This window comes from Dinoponera quadriceps, unplaced genomic scaffold, assembly GCF_001313825.1.
Source record: "Dinoponera quadriceps isolate SergipeBrazil2010 unplaced genomic scaffold, ASM131382v1 scaffold113, whole genome shotgun sequence".
In the NCBI taxonomy this organism is placed as follows: Eukaryota; Metazoa; Arthropoda; class Insecta; order Hymenoptera; family Formicidae; genus Dinoponera; species Dinoponera quadriceps.
The window spans coordinates 331,635-352,452 of record NW_014554899.1 but is presented as its reverse complement, the minus strand read 5'-3'; the positions used below and the strand labels follow the sequence as shown (position 1 = coordinate 352,452).

The following is a 20,818-nucleotide window of genomic DNA, read 5'->3' as shown; positions in this document are numbered from 1 at the left end:
ATACCCGATAGAAGTGATCGTCGACGAGTCGAATTAAAACGAAAGTGTATTGGATAAATATTATATATCAACTGTACAACGTGCTTTTTCGAACTTTTGTTAACGTTATTCCCTTCGACGCATAACACGCACAAACGGAAAATAACGAATACACAGCGTGTTTAATGTTCTTTTCTCTTAGTTCGTAGAAAGTACAACGTTTTCGCTGTTTAAAGACGCATCTCCTTTCCTTTGTTATAATCGTTACTTTGTAATAATTGGTAACGCAATGTAAAATATATGGAATTATTATACATTTTGTGACTAATTATACGAGACACTGGATAACATTTTAATAATAATATTTAGAAACGATGAAAGACAGAGAGAGAAAGAGAGAGGATGAAAGAGTTCGCCATTGATTAATAGTTGCGTCGATACATTTGCGCTTTGGTATCATTCATCATTGTCTATTTACAATTTCATTGTACGATGAAAAGGCGTGGGAGGCTCTCTTTTGTTAGATGGCGGCTAAAGGAAATGATGCTAGTCCGTATAAAACCATTACCGATTAATCTTATTAACTGGAACAAAGGAATGCGCGATAGATCTCAGTTCTCTGGATAATTTAAATAAATAGATACAGCGTATACATATGAGAACTTAACGACAGATTCGACGAGTCCTCGTTCCGAAACCATATCGCAAACAACATACGATACATTGCCTTGAAATAACTTCTTCAAGTAATCCTGTAAACTTAAATACTACGTAGATGATTCTGTGTAACTTGAACTAATATGTGGTAACGTAGAAATACTATCATGAGAGGCTATCGCATCCTCCATTTTGTACGATCCCGCTTTTTCTCGCGGAATACAGGAGACCCTCTGACATTGATACTGGAATACAATTACGAAAGGCATATATGCTAAAAAGACTTCCTCCCTACACGAATCTAGTTCGAAGTAAATCGATCGTTCAATTTTACTTCGATGTCGCGCGCACGTGGCACATTCCCGAATTTCAATTGAAATTTCGCGCGGCGTTCTTAAGCAACAGTACGTTCCTCAAACTACGCTCGAAGGATGTTCGCGATCTTCTTCGCGCTTTCTCCCAACAGTATCGTCCTGTGATTACCGTGCACCTCTTCTATTCGCACCGGTTGTGTGCAAGACTGAAAAAAAAAACGAAAATTCGTAAATACTCAACTAGCGAGAGTAATTTCGATGAAAATTCGTCCGACTTTCGTCAACGACAAAAAAGGAGAAGGAAGAGCTGTGGAAAAAAAATCGGATGAACAAGATCTCAGGAAAGACTTTAGGAGAGACAGAAATCTCACCTTGGACAAACCGTAGTCCTTCTCCATAGATGTAAAAGTATCTATAGCCTTGACTAACGTGACCGGTCCGTCGAACTTTCTGTTGGTATCGTAGATCGTAACGGCTGCTAATTTCTTGAACAAGTGATATCCAGCGATCTTTAGATCATCGCCCGAGAACTGCGCTTCGCCGATGACCTCCACCAATTTGTTGAACATCTCCACGTCCGTTTTTGTTGTTTTCAGGATTTTGTATGCCTGAAATGAAAGGAGTCGCGGTTAGCGAAACAAACCGTCTCCGTGCGGATTTTCGTATCTCGCGATTATCCGGATTAATTTCCCCCTCGGGTAATAATGAAATAATTGTATAATCACGGAAAGTATTTTTTCCTCTCAACACACACACAGAGTGTTTTAAAAAGGTAAAATCCGAGGTATTAGATGGTCGTGATGACTCACCTGACCGAAATTGATGCTCCTATTAAATTGTATCATGAAGTATGCCAACGCCTTCATGCAGCTGTCTGAAGTGAAATCGTCGTCTATGTTTATTTTGCCGATCTTCTCTACCTGCTTCAGTAAGTAAACCGGCGAGCCGTCGATCAGCGTCAAGATCACCTTCTCGCCGGCGGACTCCAACTGCAGACCCATCTCGAGGGCGATGCTCGTGCCGAACGAGTAGCCGGCCAAGTGGTACGGCCCTTTTTTCTGGACCTTCTTGATGGTTTCCACGTAGAATTCCGCCATCTCCTGTATCGTATCGTGGGGCGTTGCTTCGACACTCTGCAGACCCCACAGCGGCCTCTCCAGTTCCTTGGCCATGTGCTCGAGCGAGTTGGTGAGACCTTCGATCGCGTGAACGATAAACAACGCCGGTCCGTTGGAGCTCTTCGTCTTTAGACGTACGAGAGCTTCCTTGGGCAGCAACTCGTCGCTTGGCCACTGCATCAGCAGCATTTCGTTGGCAGAATTGACGAGAGATGCGTCCGCAGCGATAGAAGACAGCTGCTCCTTGATGGCCTCGCTGTTGCTCGAGGACATGACCTGCAGCTTGGCGACCGTCAGGGTGCGGATGTCCTGCGCCGACAGCACGATGTCGTAATTCCTCTCGAGGACCTGCTTGATCTCCGTGCCCATCAGAGAATCCATACCCATGTCGGCCAGGCTAATGTCGGGATTCATCGAGCTCATGTCCTTGATGCCGAGGATATTGGCAACCGCTGCCACGAGATCCATCTTGCTGTCGCCATCCGTGGATTTGTACTTCTCAGCTATCACTGTGGAAGCCACCACCGGGTGCTGTTGCTGCAGGAAGTCGTCTATGGTTGCGAGGCAGCTCGAAATGAGCTGCGGCTGCGTGCCGCTTATTATGATGTCGTTACCACCCATTGTTTCTGGAAGAAACGGACGTCGTGAGAGGAACAGATTTGTGGAAAAGTGGAAGTCACTCTTGAAAAATAATCATAACATAACATCATCCCGTTGTTCGTTACCAGTTGAAAAAAGTAACTCGTTACCGTTAAACTCACTTTGTAAGATAACTCGTTGCCGTATAAATTTATCCAAAAAGTAACGAGTTCAATGACAATTTTCGTTACTTTTACACGATCTAGAATGGCAGCTCGCGATCCAAAGAAACGAAAAAATCAATTCATCGAGAAAACGGTCAATACATTGTTGGACAAAGCTGTGCCTTTGCCAAATAATAACCGAATAGAAAACGGGGGGGGGGGGGGGNNNGGGGGGGGGGGGGGGGGATTCTGTTCATTCGACAATTACCAACAATTAAGCCGACGTCTCCGATAGCACCCCACTGAATCGCGAGGCCTTTGAAGCCGTGCCGCTGTCTGTCCTCCACTATCCTCTCCATAGCCGAATTCGCGAAACCGTAATTGGTTTGACCGATGTTGCCGCGACCGCTCGATATGGACGAGAACACAACGAAGTGGTCCAACGGCACACGGGCCTTCCTGGACACCACGTCCAAGTGTCTCGTCGCGTCAATCTTCGGCTTCATCACCGTCCTGAAGTCGGCCTCCTGCAAGTTCTCGATCAAAGAGTCGCGCAACACGGCCGCCAAGTTAAATACGCCGGCCACCGGTGCCAGTTTCTCGCTCTCGGCGAACAGGCGTTCAGCGCCCGACAACGTCGTCGTGTCCGCCGTGGAGACGACGATCTTGACGCCGCTCTCCCGCCAGCGACGCACGCACAGCGCCTGGTAACCGGTGCGTATGCCTGAGCGCGACACGAGAACGATGAATTTGGCGCCACGCGCGACCAACCAGTTGGCCAACTCCAGGCCGAAGCCGCCGAGGCCGCCGACCAGTACGTACGACTTCTTCGGGTCCATGTAAGTACGCGGTACGGCGAGGACGACCTTCGGCGACGGCTGCACGAGCCTCTTCGGCTCCTCGTCGCGGATCTTCAGCAGCACCTTGCCGATATGCTTGCCCGTCGCCATGAATCTGAATCCTTCCTCGATCTGCTCCTCCGAGAACACGGTAGTGGGCAACGGCCGCATCGCGCCGCTCGCGATCCCCTCCGACATGAGTTTCGCTAACTGCATCTTCTCTCCACGCTCCTCGAACAGCACGTCCAGCAATATGCCGTGGAAGGTGGTGTTCTTCAGGAAAAAGGACATGCCCAGGCAGCTGTCGTTCGACATATCGTACTTGCCGATCTCCAGGAAGCGACCGTCCTGCGCGAGACACCGTACGCTGGCCTGTAGCTTCTCATCCGCCAGCGAGTTCAGCACCAGGTCGACCCCGCGTCCCCGCGTCTCCGTGAAGATCATCTGCTCGAAGCTGGTGTCGCGGGAATTGCCGATGTGCCTGTCGTTCAGCTGCGGGAAGGTCCGCTTCAGGTACTCCCTCTTTTGCGGTGTGCCGACGGTGGTGAATACGGTGCAACCGGCGTGCAAGGCAACAGAGATCGCCGCTTGGCCGACGCCGCCGCTGCCGGCGTGAATCAACACACTCTCACCCGGCTTCAGTCGACCGCGTATGAACAGGGCGTAGTAGCTGGTCGAGTAGGCGATCGGTATCGTCGCTGCCTGCTCCAGCGTCCACTCGTCGGGCACTTCCCAGAGAAAATGGGGATCGGCGAGCAGGGTGGTGGCCAAACTGCGACACAGGCACATTCCCATCACTCTACGGCCGTCCTCGGTTCTCCCGGAGAATTCCAAACCCAATACGCACTCCTCCGTGGCCAATTTCCCCGGCAAAGCGTTCGGCGGTAGTTTGCCAGTTGCCAACATGATATCTCTGCAATCCGCGTAAGTTTCCATCACACCTCTCCGTTCGCAACGAAAGATCTCGCGGCGAGACTTACCTGAAGTTCAACGACGCGTAATATACGCTACACAGTGGCGCTTCGTCGGACCGCTGCTGCTGACTCAACGGACTCTCGATCCATTTCAAGCTGCTCAAATCACCTCTAGTCAGCGTGTTCACGTAAGCGTGCTTGCTTTGCACGCACGGCACGTCGTTCCGTCGGTCCATTCGCAGATGCCGATAGCTACCCCACACTCCTGTGCACAGCACGTTCGCCATCAGTCCTTTGTCCAGTTGCTTCGCGTAGAACTCCACGTTCAAGCCGAACTTGGGAGCTTTCTTGTCCCGGATGAAGACGTAGCGCGTGTCGCCGTTCTCTTGCCGGATGCACGTCATCAGGCCGACTAAACCTGCGTGAACCAGAGACGCATTTTTCACATGTTCGCGATGCGTCTGCTGAAAAAGATAGTTCGAACAAAAGGTACGATTCCTTTTGCATAATTCCCCGTGACCTTACCGAGCAACTCTTCGCCCTGGGACACCAGGATCACTTCTCGTTTCTCTTCGTTTTTCAGCGCCGCTTTCACGTCTTCCAACCAAGAGAGATTTCTTTCTGTGACCTGTACAACGATCGGTTCTTCTCTCTTCGGCAACCGTTTCTTCAGCAACACGTAAATATTTCCCGAGGCATCGGCCTGTGTGCCGGCCAATACCAGATCCGTCGTCTTTAGCGCGGTCTTCAAGTCGACCTGAGCGAATTGAGCCGCGTCCTCTTCCAGAAGAATAAAACCGTTGGGTCTCAACGCAGCCAGCAGATTTTTCAGTACGATGTACGACTGATCGGACAATACGTCTGCCGCTACAACGAGATGAACGTCTTGGGCGGGTGGTGTGCTCTTCACGTCTCGCTGCACAACCTCCACGTTCAAATTCATTTCACCGAGACTCGCCGTGTAATCATCCGATGAAACGGCGGCTATTTGTGCATTGACAGACTGAAACGAAAAGAAATCACGATTCTCTTGTAAACCGTTCGAGTAAACATGCGTTGTGACATTTGGCAGTTTACATAAGAGCGAGAATTCCAGTATAATATATTGTTATAAATTATTACACAATAATATCGACGATATTAATATTTAAATGGCACCAGAACACCCGTGGTTTTGGCTCGCGTCATGGCCCGGAAATTCCTTACATTTCGTTTCAATCAAAAGTGCGAAATAATAACGCGAGTGAAATGTTGTTAATCAAACTGCCATACTCACGCTAACTAAAGACTCGCCAGAGAGCGAATCGAGCAGGAGAGGCGTTAGAAGATTCCCGGCGGCTCGCCCGTCCGCGACTTCCACCATGTTCATCTTGATCGCTTTGGTGTTCTCGCAAACGATCTGCAGCAGCACAGTGATCGCGTGCATCCTCGCTTTCGGGTCCTTCTCGGCGAAGCCGGACGGATTTTCATACGGCAGGAATACGGACCGCTCGAGTATGGGGCTAGGTTGGTTCTGCTGTCGCCGCGGCGCTGGAGACGACTTCAAGCCTCGCAGTTCGATGCCGCCCGACTTCACGATATTGACGTTCTTGTAGCGATACACCGGCAACAAGCCGGCGTCCTCGTCCGGCAACCTCTCGACCAGTCGTCTGTGACCGATGGGGTCGATCGCGGCGTACTGGAGGCTCGACGGCAGATACATCAGCCTGTGGCTGGTGGACAACAGGCTGAACTGGAGCATGGTGTCCATGAAGGAGACCCAATCGTTGACCCAGCGTAGTTCGCCGGCGATGCCGTAGTTGTCGCTGCTCTTGATCCCCTGGAAGACGTCGCGATACTCGTAGCCGCGCAGCCTCAGTTCCGTGTAAACGTCTTTGGTGTTCAACGGCAAGACGTCCTTCTGATCGTCGGCCGAGAGCGCCGGCAACGTCAGCTGGTCCGCCTTGATATCGGTGGACGCGCGAATGTGCCCGCTGACGACGACCGTGCCGCCTTCGCAGATCTCGAAGTCACCGCTACCCTGGAAGATGTTGATCGAGAATCTCACCGAGCCCTCCTTCGGCATGATGGTGGCGCGTTGGAAGCGCACGTTTTCCAACACCACCGGCAGCCGCTCGAAGTCCGCTCCGCGCAGCTTCGCGAACGTCTTCCACACGAGCAGCATGTAGCCGGTGGCTGGGAAGATGACGCGCCCGTCGATCTGGTGTCCCGCCAGGTACGCGTCCGTCTCCTTCGAGAGGTCCACTTGGACGATGGTCTCTCCCGACTGACTCGACGTCTTCCCGAAGGACGCCACTTCCCACGCGATGGAGTGGTCCCACTTGACGAGCGAGCCGATCATCGGGGTGCCGCGGCCAACGGGGAAGTTCACCGGAGGGTAGAGCTTGGCGATGTCCGGTTGCACGCCGGCCGTATAGAGTTTGCCTATGCTGGACAGGAGGAAGGCCAGGTTGTTCGAGTGGTCGCGTTTGTGCAGGCCGATGTTCGTCACCGTTTGCGGCAGCGACCTGCGCAGAATCGCCTGCAGCAGGCAATGCGGCGCGATCTCGATCGTGATCGCGTTCGCCGGGATGTGGGCGATCGCCTCTTGGAAGAGAACCGGCGACAGCAGATTGTTCACGTGATACGCGGACGAGCTGAACTGCGCGAGCGGACTGGCCCACGCGGACTCCGGTATCGAGCTGGAGATCCACTTGGCCGAGCGCCGTTTCGGGCTCGGTATGATCTCGTCGAGGGAGGCGCGCAGCTTCGGCCCCGCTAACGAGATGTGTTTGCTGTGGAAAGCGACGCCGGAGCTGTTGACTATCTTGGCGAAGATGTCCTTGCTCTTCAGCTCCTCCACGAACGCCCGTACGGACTCGACCGGGCCGGAAATGGTGACCGAGTCCGCGGCATTGTGGCACGCCGGGGTGACGTCGGCCGGGCACATCTTCCTCGCGTCCTCCCAACTGAGGCCGACCGCCGCCATAGAGCCTGGCTCCAGTTTCGCCTCCATGATCGCCTTGCCTCTGCAGTAGGCGGCCAACACGGTCTGTTCGGGCGTGAACGAGCCGTCGGCGTACGCGCAGCCCAATTCTCCGACCGAGTGGCCGACGATGCCGTCCGGTTGGACGCCGATCAGCGTCATCACGTCGACCAGGGCGACCTGGATCGCCGCGATCGCCACGAACGTCTCCATCACGTTCTCAGCTGTGCCGCCGTCGATGCCGATGATGTTCATCAGGTCGATACCGTAGGGTTTCAACGCGTCCGCGCACCGTCGCAGACTACGTTGGAAGGTCTCGATGCCGAGCAACGCCCGGCCCATACCCGGCCACTGCGTGCCCATGCCGGAGAAGATGAACCAGACGGGACGTCGCTCCTCCTGCCGCGACACCTCGACGATCTCACGCGTGCCATCGACGCTGAGTACTTCGCAGCCGCGGACTCTGTGCCCCGGTATGTCGCTCTTGTGCAAGGCGTGCAGCAGCGCGTGGAACTCGTCGTCCTTGCGATGCTGCAGCGCCTCGTCCAGCAACGCGCGCACGGCCTCCTCCGTGCGACCCGACACTGCGATCAGCTTCTTCAGCTGCGAGGTGTCCGGCGCCGATGGCAGCTTCGGCTTCGGGTTACTGCGCAGAAGTATGTGCGCGTTCGCGCCGCCGAAACCGAACGAATTGATCGCCGTGAGTCCGCCGTTCCACGGCGTGGCCTCGTCGACCACGCGAATACGGCCCTCGACCAAGGCGGGTATAAGCGGGTTCGGAGTGTGGAAGTGCAAGTTCGGGGGAATCACGGCCGCTTCCATCGCGATCAACACCTTGGCGAGCGCGCACAGGCCGCTGGCGGATTCCGCGTGTCCCATGTTGGACTTGACCGAGCCGAGCAGCAGAGGTGTCTTCCTGTCTTTGCAGAACAGCCGGTCGATGGAATTGACCTCCTCCGGGTCGCCCACCTTCGTGCCAGTCCCGTGCGCCTCCACGTAAGTCACGTCCGCGGGGCTGAGGCCCGCCTCGGAATACACCTCGCGCATCAGCTGGTTCTGCATGTCACCGCTCGGGTAAGTGATACCCTGCGACTTGTTGCCGTCCGTATTCGTCTTGGTGTGCACCACCGTGGCGTAAACCCTGCGCGCGTCCTTTGCCCTCTGCAAGTACACCGCCACCACCGCCTCCGCCCTCACGTACCCGTCGCCAGTTGCGTCGAATGTTTTGCACTTGCCGTCCATGGACAGCATGTTCAGCTTGTGAAATTGCAGTGCGTTTGTGGGCTTCAGCAGGAGATTCAGCCCGCCGACGATCGCGCCGTCGCACTCGCCGGCGCGCATCGCCGTGGCCGCCTGATGCAACGCGAACAAGGACGACGAGCAGGCCGTATCCAAGGAATAACTCGGCCCGGTGAAATCGAACGCGAAGGAGATCCTGTTGGCGAACATCGCTCGGCAACACCCGATCAATCCGTATCCTGCGAACAGACGCGACTTTAATAACAGCTTCGAAAATGTCAAAAAAGGCAAGAGAATCGATATTTGCAACTTGAATGAGAAAATCGCGTCGAGCCAGGCAGTTTAAAGACGAACCGTTTACGAGATCCGGGTCTTTCGTCCAGAACTCGTCTGACTCCGAGCTGGAGACACCAACGAACACACCGGTGCGTGTGCCCTTCAGGGCGGACGGATTGATGCCTGCGTCAACGATCGCTTCATACGTGCTCTCCAACAATATGCGAAGCTGCGGGTCCATCACGTTTGCTTGCTTCGGATGCACCCCGAAGAACGAGGCGTCGAAGCTGGTGATGTCTTTCACCTTGGCGGACCTTTTCGGCAGTCCGTAAATACCGGTCGTCCAACGGCGCTCGTCTTCGGAGATCATGTCTACTCCCTTCATCAGGTTTTGCTTGAACTCCTCGATATTCTCCGATTCGGGTAGGCGACCTGAAAAAAGAGCGCCGCCGCCGGTCTGAGGTCGACACTTCTTGGCCAAAAGTCATCACTTCAAGTTGGTACAGTTTTACGATGTTCCAATAGTGAAATAATCATAAATTGCTATCATTTATTATTCTTTTATCGGTAAATGTGATGCTAAAAATATTGCTCAAAGGTAAACTTTGGTCAAAACTGTCAAAAAACATATTTTATTATTTTAATTAATGATGTTAGCATTATATATATTTAACCCGCCAAAACACGCTTTGATAAGGCGCTTTTGAAGCTCACCTGAAATGCCCGTGATGACGATGTCATTGTCGAGGGAATACGGTACGCCATTGGTGACCACGGGTTCCCGCGTCACGGGACTGTTGACAGTTTCGAACTGTGCGGGCATCTTCGTCGAATATAGTCTGGAAAAGTCTATTGAGAATCCTTCCTTATCTCCGTGAGATTCTCACCTGCAAAGACAGAATCGGCTGAAGGCACGACGCTTAGCTATCGTGTCCGTATTATCGATTTTTGATGGTGCGGAGGAATCCGCGAGAAATCGTGCGAATAAACCGGATCATTCCCGCGTGTTCGCAGTATCGAGATCTGAGCTGCACGTCGGAGCAGCTCTAGCCGGGGCTCTAGTCGGTCAGCCCGTGAACAATTACTATGCGCAGTTACGCTCAATTGGAGCATAGCATGCCTAATTGAGTAATCTCAATTGAATAATTTTTCACTCGGAGATAAACCAATTCTGCTATGATTGTTCGCGGGTGTCGCTCTTTCTTCTTCTTCTTCTCGTTGCCCCTCCTGTCCGTCTCTATCTCTCTCACACCTCATACATACACGCTCCGAATACGTAATAAAGTGACGATGACCCGAGGTCGATACGACATTTGTATTATGTCACATCGTAAACGATACTCGCATAACTATTTGCATTGCAGAAAACATTAGCACGGTGACACTGTGGAAAAATGACGCAGGTGTTTGAGATGTATAGGATGGTCCGGAGCTATCGGATATTCGTCTTCTCTGGCGGAACTGAGTCGGCAGGGAGTCTGTTCTGTGACTTAATAATGTTCTCTTATCGTTGCCGTTGCGCTAATTTTCCATCACGCGTTATTTACGAAATGTAACGATGATGACATTGTCATTAAAAGATAAGTCTACGGAAATAATTGTTTGCATCGTATCTTTAGGATTATTAACTCGCATTTGTAACGCGTCGTAAAAACTTCGTTTCACAAATTGAAACCGATTTAAAAATACGGAAACCCGAAGGTATTCTAAAGAAACACACGAGTCCGCCCCGTTGATTCGATCGATTGTGCTACCGCTCGCAAATATTCACATGAAACGTGATATTCGGGCAAAATCGTGTGACACGTGTTAATCATTCTCAGTAACATTACAATAATATGTGATACATAATACGGACGATAAATGACGTTTGTCACATATTGGCTCGCAAAAATATATATATCATCGTCGATGTAATGCTTATATCGAAAGTTGACGGAAAGTCACGCTCGGGTGCTGTTATCTTTTTCGAAATTTCTTCACTCTTTTACGAGCATGCAATTTCTTATTCACATTCGGCATACAGAAACTAACTGCGCGATAAAAGTTCTCGTAAAATATCGTCAAAAATGTTACATCAATTCCGCGATAAAAAGGCGCTATGAATATTGAATACGCATTGAATATTTTTTAGGGAGTATCTTATCTAACTATCATACGACGTGGTGGTCGGATGATGACGCAACGAACGACTCCCAATGGCAATGCGACGATTTTATCGACAATGTGAAATTGTCAGATAACAAGAAATATTACTTATCATTTGCTAAGTTACATCATAAGATGTTGAAACTGGAGTAGATTTAGCGCCGGGCTAACATGGACAGGGCGTACCAAGAGACGCATTCCACCGCGCGATTATTAAAGGAATATCAAATCTAGGTAGAACAGTTGAACAGAAGATGACGATAAAGTTAAAATGATAAGACAATGATCGAAAAATGTTTATAGTAATTTTTTTATCATCGATTTATAGTAATTTAATTCTCAGCGATTTTCCATTCTGCTTGGAAAGTCAATGACGAATTTGATAAGCATCGATAATGCAAAAGTGAACTTGAAAATGTTATATAAATATTGATAGGGCTATTTTAGTTTTTCTATTGTCATGTAGATTTTCTGTACATAAATATTGACGCGACTATTTCTATTTTCATATTAATTTTATGTAAACAAGCATGATATAAGTGTAAATGCGAACGCAATGATATTCTATATTATTATTCCAACCGAAAAATTAACCGATTTTTTGGCGCACTTTTCATATTTTTACAGGCTTCTAAGTTTAATTGAAAAGGTATAAAAATGTTCATTGAAATTTTCTTGATTGCAGCATTGACACAGTCGATATGTATAAGCTGTGGAATTTCCTTATCAGGTAAATATTATGCTAACTGACAGGTAGAAATGTCAATTTTGAAGTTTTTAATCGTTTTCGCCTCCCTTGAGCAATATACTGATTTTCGCGTGTATTTTTACTGTGTATTCACTGTGTGAAAGCATTTACAATTCTGTGCAGTCAATACGGCGTAAATTTTGCAGGAAGAAGTCAGTATTTTTGCGGTAAAATTTACAAGTATGATATCGAAGGTATCATTACGGATGACGAACTGATTTCTTCAAATTTCGCCACGATATCTCAAAGTGACGATGACGCACATACACGATGTCTACGACATGCTGCAAATCGGTAAATAACGGATTATCCTTGAAGCTGTAAGGTATACGCTGTGGTAAAACACAATGGTTCACGAGCCAGCTTCGTGAAAGAAACATACAAGCAAATACATGCGTCACGTTTATCTCGCATGGCAACTATCTTCGCATTCAATTTAGCGATATGTTTTCATAGTTTTCCTATATTGTTTATGGTGTTTTCCGCGTTTTTAGAATTTCGAATTAATGAATTTGATCAATTTAAGAACGAGCAGGCATTCTTCGCGGACGCAGGAGACGCTTGAATTTTCGCCCGTACGCGTTTCGCTTGTATCTCTTATTTCGATGAGAAGTTACAAAACAGTTCCGCTGTAAATCATCATTATATAAAAAAACATCATAAATTGTATCCTTTTTGTTATTGTTTTTGTTTGATTCTTGTCATTCTTTCGAAAATCAGTACATATAGTCTGTCTCTCTCACTTTGTAATAAATAACCCGAATTCTCCATGAATCTCTAATCATTCATCGATTCATGTATTTATTATTTATATATTCATATTTTATTTTATACATGAGAGAAGCAAAATTATTTTTATCAAATGGTGACAAATAGTCAACCAATATGAAATACAAAACTAACTATTGCGTCAGATCGTAAATAATTTTCAACTATATAAATAGGCTATATAACTATATTAACTATATAAGGTTTCAGGTATCATGCGATCTTATTAAAACGTATATGGAGAAATGAAATTAGCTCCTATAGTTAAAAACTACCACAGGTAAAAATTGATTGTCCATATAATACAATTGAAATTTAATTAATTTAGGTAATTTTGTGTCCCTATACCTGTAGTTTTATGTTCCCACAGTTAAAAACTAGGTCTGGTAATTAAATTTCAGTTCCATTTCAGACAGTTTATTCTTTTTCTGTATATTTATATATTCAACTAATTTATAAATCAATAAGTATTTATTAACCTCAGTTTGTTTAGATAAAATGGTTCATTTGCACTTCTATTAAATGATACTTTTAAATTTCTGAGAATTCACAAATTTTTATGCTACGACGCAGTTGCTTTCAACTGAGCGATATTTTGCTGGTAAATTTTAAGACGATATTAAAGAAAACAATTGTAAGAATCTGGCAGTGTAATTTTATAATTGTAAAACAATACTTAAAATTATTGCGCGCAATTTCGACTATTCTTATTTTTTTAAGAATTTGTCGATTTCGAATCATTATAGTTTTTTTATCATTTACGGTAATTTCTTTTTCTTTTCTCACTCATTTATTCACTCTCTCTCTCTCTCTCTCTCTGTCTCCCTCTTCTTTTTATCGAAACCATCGTTGTACTACAAGATTTATTATTAAGATAATGTTCGTAATCACGTGACGATTAGCAGGATCGCAAGGTGCATTTGCACCCGCAAGCGTGATGATAATAGGAACCTCAGACAGTATGACGCGTGCGTAACGACAAACAAAGAGTCGAGTGTCGGACGTTTCTCCTTGCGCTTGACAGTGCGTTAATCATGCGAGCAAACCATCGCGAACGTCTCAATATTTTGTGTCATGCTTAAAATTCATACATGCATACACATATACACATCTGTTTATGATTCCATTCTATATTCTTCATGAATAAATTCTATTGTACTGACATGTATATCATCGTAAATGACAAATAGTATTTAAAATTAAGCGATTTAAAAACGGTTTGTTAGCATCGCAAAGTGACGAGTTTGAAAATGCTCGCGCAAGTAATGCGATCGACAGCGAGATCGAAAACCAATTGTTCCTACACACGCGGAATTAATTATTTATTGGCTCTCGTGTCTTTGATGAGCGTTGTTCGTCGCTCGATTAATCGTTCGACTTGTTAAGCCTCATCAAATCGTGCCATTAGAAATAAGCCGCGGCAAATGAACGTGTTATACGTGCCTCACGTGACCGGGAACCGATGGAAACTCTCGGGATGCGCCCACGCATCCACGAACGCGTGCGTGTGACAGTAATTAGTAATTATCGGCGGATTAATCAATTAAATATACTCTTGAAGAAAAAAGAAACTTTATACAAAAATCACGATTTCAGTTTAAAACGAGAAATGCTCGCGAGGGATGTCGCGAATTCGCCGCTCTATTTTGTTCACATGTGGATTTCTTCGTCTGAATTTAAGAAGTCAGCACACGAACAGTTCCTGTATTATGATCCATCGAAAACTTACGCATTTTCGCGAATCAAACCCTAAACGTGCGAATAGATAACGGAACTTTATTTCTCCTTTGGTTTCAAGTGCAAGCTATTATACGTTAACGAAATGTCGAGTTCAAGATATCTTATCGTTTCGTTAAAGATCTTATTCGTTTCGAACCTTCATTATACGAAGATATTTTGAATAAATTGTCCACTTGTAGTCGACTTGTAAAATGCAAGAGGACGAACATACAATTCAAATGTTCACCAAAAGTGTTCGACTTACAAGGAATCTTTGTTGGAAAGTATAATATAATGCGCAAAACAAACTTAAAAGATAAAAGATATAGTGTATATTTAACGAATTAGTAATACGAGCTTAATATATTCTTTGCGTCAGTTCTGTATAAAATTGTGATAAATATACAAATGAGGCAAACAATTTTTTTAAATTTTTCCTCTATAAATTAAATAAAAGTTATAGATAACAGGTCATTATATAATCGCGATATGTTAGTGAAAATATAAATGTAGCTATATATATGTGTGCGCGCACACACGCACACGCACACACACACACACACACACACAATATATATATATATATATAATATATAAATACGACTGAACTTTCTCAGGGGGATCATTACATTACTTTGCTTTTAGCCACGTACTACTACTACTAAAATCACGGATACATTTTTGGCTTCGTAAAACCTTAAATATTTATACCAGTCCAAAGTCAACTCATTAGTCTTTCTAATCATTCTTATCGTGTTAACATATAATACAATACACAATGTGATAAAGTCAGGCTGTCAAAATATAGTTCGATCGAATAATGAAGTCGTAATGTGTGATTGAACAAACGTGTCAATGAACGAACCGTTTTTTGTTGAAGTAAATAGAATTTCCGGTTTTATAAAAAAAAATTTTGTTTCATATTTTTCTTTCGTAGATAAAAATGTATTTTCAAACGCGTAGATAAAAATGTATTTTCAAACGCGTAGATAAAAATGTATTTTCAAATACGATACAAACGGTTAGAATGTGAGTTTCGGTCAATGTCAATACTCGATTGAAGCTCAGTGCAGCACGCAAGTGTTACGCCGATACGCTACAGAAGCATTATCTGTGTTCTTTGTTTCGTTGAGATCCGCGGTATGAAGAGAACTAGAGAAACTAATGTCCTGGTGCCCTCTTTCAACACTGACAAACTTAGCGTTTCGCGTTCGCGCACCGTCACGTTGCGACACATAAAACTGAGCTAGGTCAAAAAACAAATTTTTTTTCGTATTTCGTCTGGTCTTTTCTCTGTCCCAATCGCAGCGGTACATTCGTACGTACACACAACAGTGCGCACGACCGGAAATAATCAGATGGGGCAATACTACCTCGCTGCTATATTCTCGCCTTTAGGTTTCGTGCGTGCCGTTACATTGTGGATTTCGTCTACTTTTGCGCTTCCCACGTAGTTTCTTTTCATCCGTATTATTCTACTCGTGCAATTTACGTACATTGCGACATTGGACTCGTATCCTCAAATCACTTTTATCAATAAAAGTGAGCTGAGAATATGAGAACCATCATTTGCGATATTTTTTTCGAAATAATAACTCGTTCGCGTTATTTCTATTATAACGCGTAAATGTCCAACCTTATTCTTGCGAGGTTCGCAAGAGAAAAACCAGCAATCTACGATGCTATTTTCCGCGAATTCCCGGATATACTCCGCTGGCGGCTTCCGGTGTAGTCGTTCCGGTCGGCAATTTCCCGGAGGAAGTCGGCCGATTGCCAAACGCATGCCCGTTATAATGCGATTTTTTTCGCGACGTGTCGCTCGCACGATAACGCACGACTTTTTCAAGCTATCATGGCCGGCGATATTTCGGAGAACATCGCGGGACGTATTCGATGACAATTCTACGAAGCTCAAGCCCGTATCAGATTAAGCTATCGGAAATTAAACATTGCGAACGGAAGACTGGACTCGACAAATCGGGACAAAAGAAGCCGCGGAAGTTGATCAATTCTTCTCGAATTTCCATTCGCAATTCTTCAATACCTAATCGGCTGCACGAGGTTAGAAAGCGCCGGCTACTCTGTCGCAGGGCTCGTTCACCAGGTGCTTTTCGGCGCACTCGATTAAATTCTTCGAGAACAGTAAACGCCAATATCGATCGGCAGGACTCACCTGTCAGCCTCTCGCGCAGATGTGTAATCCCGACAGATAGCGAGGAAGAGAGTCGTGTCTCTTTCAATGGCAGCGCCGGTCGATCTTTCGAACGTGACCGCGGTCTTCCTCGACAGAGTGTATCGATGTATCGTGCAGTCGCGCGGAATGAATAGACTCGCTCGGCGCGAGTGGGTCTCCCTCGTAACGGAGGCAACCGTTCACGTCGGCGTGCCTCACGGGTGACTAAATGGAGGACTGGCTGGCGTCTAGCCCGGCTCGTAGATATATCTCCTTATTATTGAATTGGACGAGTCCCGTGGTCTGACATCAGACCATGTAGTGACGGCCAATGGGAGGACGGATTCGGCGGGCGCATGCGCGCGCTGATCCTGTCAGGCGCGCGCGCGCGCGTTTACAAGAGACGACGACGATGACGAGAGAGAAATGTGTGTTGGGACGGACGCTGCAAGCAGGATCGTGTCCACATTGACCCATCGTTCGCGGAACACCGTGACACGTGTCGCGAAGGGATATATGCGTCTGTCACATGCAACCGATCGTTTCTTTCGCTTCTCTCTCCTTTTTTACGCCGAAGTTATCAAGAGAAACGACGACACTCACCGGCTAGGGGGAGGCGTGGTTATAGCGCGGTGTCGCGTGGCGCGATGCATCGGCCTGAACACGTGAGAGACAAATCGATAAATCGCAGCGCCGCGCGGTCACCGGGCGACGAAACTCTCGCGTGATTATTCACCGTCTTCTTTCATGCTGTACATTTCCGAAATATCTATATGTCACTTGATAAATCCGTCCTGAACTAATGCAACAGTTAACCTCTGATTGATTTTCATGCGGAGGAATTGTAGGAGATCAACCAAACGAAAATGGTAGGGCAAATTGAAAGAGACCTTCTGCTCCTTCCGTTCAAGGATTCGAGCTGTTTGTTTATACTCGGTAATTCTGATTTCTTCGAGCTCAAATACCTTTTTGTTAACCGAACTTATCAGCGAGTCAGTAAACGAAAACGAATTTTCGTTAATCGAACTCTAACTTTAACCCTTAGCGCTCCGTTGGCTCCGCTACGGAGACATCAGTCATTTGTTCGGTAACTCCGAAGGCTCCGCTGCGGAGCCGAATGTTTTTAGCATGATTACGCTTAAGATGCTACGTTGTCGTCGGCGTTGGCAATTGTTATCTGTAGTTAAAACGTGCTAGGTCTGTATCATTACGATTAAACCATTTTTTCACCTTTTCTGTGGTTAACAATATGGAGAAAAATAAATATTATAATGAGAATTTATAGCTAAGTGATACTGAAGACGTATTTGACTTTCAAGTGTTAAAAGATATTGTGGAAGATAATGTTGGTTATGATTCTGACGCTTCAAGTAGTGGTAACGAAATTATACTACCAAAAAGACGAAGAATAAGAATTATTGAAAGTGAAACAGAAGATTCGTTACAATATTTAGATGAATGGCGTGATGTTACAGAAGAAAATGAAAGAGAAGATTCGTTACAAGAGTTAGATGAATGGCGTGATGTTACGGAAGAATTAGATATGCCAGATAGAATACCTTTTAGTATATTGCCATAGGTGCTCTAAAAGGAAACAAATAGATGGCAGACCTCAAACAAGTGATTACTGCGACACTTGCCCAAGTAAACCCAGAATGCACATGGGAGATTGTTTCCAAAGATATCACGCCATGGTAAATTACAAAATTTAAAATTTATCTTTTATTTACAATAAGAAAATGCATATTTATAAAATAAATAAAATCAAATGCATTCATAAGGACGTGTAATCTTTTCCGCTCAAAATAAGACTTCCTTTATCTCGGGCGCTCCGCTCCAAAAATGTGCCGGAGTTGCTGGTAGGCAATACTCGAGAAACGCGCGGAGCGCTAAAGGTTAAGCGAACTTTAGTCCGACATTTTAATTTAATCCACAGTTCATATTGCAAAATTTAATGACGGATGATTTAACTTTTAACTTGGATATATGTTGAGTGGTTTTTATGATGAAGATAAAGCAATTTTGTAAGTGATCTTCAAATCGTAATTTAAAATTAAAATTTACATGAAATTTTAAGTCACACGTGATATTTACCCAATTGCGCAAACTAAAGTTCGTAAGCTAAGCAATATTATTTCGCTTTTTGTTTATTCATTAGCATTTTCACTCTATTTTTAGTCGAAGGAAAGAGTCACTTGTGAAACAATTCTTTTTTATGTTGCAAGGAATTATATAGAGACGATGTAAGCAGATAAGATATGAAAAAATCTCTCTTAAAATTAGGAATTATATAACAAATCGTTACAGAAAAAATAATGAAAAAAAGATACGACTCGATAACGTTCATTACGTTTAAAAAGTGTAAGTTCTATACTTATCACTGCAAGGTCCGCATCATTGCAGAAACATTGAAAGTAATAAGTTATACATTCGCATCGCATACATCTGGCTATACTAGGTGTTCCACGTCTTTTAAGAAAAATCTATGGTCGGGCTTTTTGCGATGATAATAAGTTTCTTTATACTGTAACAAGTATATCGCAGAAACTATGTGCAGGCGATATTATTTATATAAAATAATTTTTACTGAATATTATTACAGACGCAGAAGAAATGAGTTATGTAACGTCATTAGTGCACGTGCGTTATCGATTGCAAATGCATTGCGTTCTACTTAGAAGCATATTTAGAAGCATTTTTAACGTCAAAATTGCAATCATGACGAATCGATCGACAAATTTTCCCTCACGAAACATCTATGATAACTTTCATTGTTATATTTGACTTAAGATTTGAAAATGATTCGACACTGTTTATTCAATGTGACTAGTTGTTTCGAGCAGTTGTAACATGCATGTTAAAATTACGTTACCACACGCAAAGATCGATTACTTACTTTGTTTGAGATAAAGTTTACGATCGTCGCGATTATCAATTTTGTAAATTTCTCAGACATATCACGCATCGGATAATTGTTATTTCAATCGAACAAATCGCCAAATTCGATATGTATATTCATCACGCGAGTGTTTCTTATAAAAATGATAATAATATGATTTTTGCGACATATCTGCAACCTCATTTTTTTTACAAAGTACTGAAAATCTTCCACAAAATACGATATTTAACTTTTTCTTCTCGAATCTATCGCACATTCTGCGTTCTTTGATTCATAATTTATCAAATGCAATCTCACATATTTCACTCACGACTTATCGACATACTGAAATTTGTCATATTTTATTCAATTAAATCGTTAATCGTTTAGAATGATCTTTAGAATGATCGCGAATGCGAAGTGAACGAAGAGCGATCGACGCGAGACGACTGACTGCTAAAGATGCTTGTTGAATGCAGAGCGATGTCAGTCAGGGATTTCATTGATGGAACTCTGAATATCACCGGACAACAAATGCGAAATAGTGAGTATACAATTTAAACATACGCAAAGTATCGTATTATATTGCACAATATGTTTTTTGACGCAAATCGCATTGATTTCCATCGAGATAAGTAAGGATGCCTTCACACTGCCACTCGAGACTTTTTTCACAATTTTCGTATTTTGAGACCACTCTTGCACTGAAATCACTTACCAAGTGTTGAAAGACACTTTTTTATATTGCCCTCTTTCCCCAATGCTAGACATATATCTATATTTCTATACGTGCTATATCTACGCAACATGTCAAATCAAGATTTCGTTAGAATAAAAACGTTTTGAGATAATCTAACAGTAACGTTTCATTACGTAGTTTTGTGTTTCGCTTCACAGGATAAATCAGAGTAAAGCGCGCGAATTTGTCAACGAAACGTTTATTTTCTTTGCTAATATACAGACACGAAGAAAAAAAAGGATTAGCTGAATTACAACGTGACAATGAACGAACCAAACGCATTTTCATTGAAGGAAACCGAATTCTAAGGATCAAATTTGGATTCGTAAGAAGAAGAAACTCGGTTTCCTTCGAACGAAAATACGTTTCGTTCGTTCATTGTCACGTCAGGTCAACTAACCTTTATTTCTCCGTGTCAGAACCAAATCAGAAATGAATTGATTGTTGTAAAAAAAATGGATACACTTCCGCACACGTAATTACACGAGAAGAAATAGTTATACGGATGTAACCGCGCAGGTGTGTTGATACACCTGTGCATATATTATTGAGCGGATGCGTCTCGAAGAAAGTGCGGGAGGCGTGAATGATGGTCGAGCTT

The 20,818-nt window shown here is 45.0% G+C and overlaps 1 protein-coding gene across 1 annotated transcript; it reads right to left on the bottom strand.

Annotated features, from left to right (window-relative positions):
• Positions 1-47: 47 nt before the first annotated feature.
• Positions 48-16,830, bottom strand: LOC106742577 (fatty acid synthase-like). Its single transcript, XM_014615679.1, has 10 exons — positions 16,601-16,830; positions 9,759-9,931; positions 9,123-9,476; positions 5,841-9,007; positions 5,090-5,567; positions 4,631-4,982; positions 3,080-4,563; positions 1,760-2,694; positions 1,322-1,558; positions 48-1,156 (listed from the first exon to the last, which is right to left on the bottom strand). The coding sequence occupies exons 2-10, from the start codon at positions 9,865-9,867 to the stop codon at positions 1,055-1,057; spliced, it is 7,218 nt and encodes a 2,405-aa protein (XP_014471165.1). The 5' UTR covers positions 9,868-9,931; positions 16,601-16,830; the 3' UTR covers positions 48-1,054.
• Between the last annotated feature and the right edge of the window lie 3,988 nt (positions 16,831-20,818).

Coding starts and splice junctions, on each gene's coding strand:
- LOC106742577 (XM_014615679.1), bottom strand. CDS start 9,867: ATGCCCGCACAGTTCGAAACTGTCAACAGTCCCGTGACGCGGGAACCC. Junction 4,983..5,089: donor CCAGGGCGAAGAGTTGCTCG/GTAAGGTCACGG, acceptor TGGTTCACGCAG/GTTTAGTCGGCCTGATGACG. Junction 1,559..1,759: donor GGAGCATCAATTTCGGTCAG/GTGAGTCATCAC, acceptor CTTTCATTTCAG/GCATACAAAATCCTGAAAAC.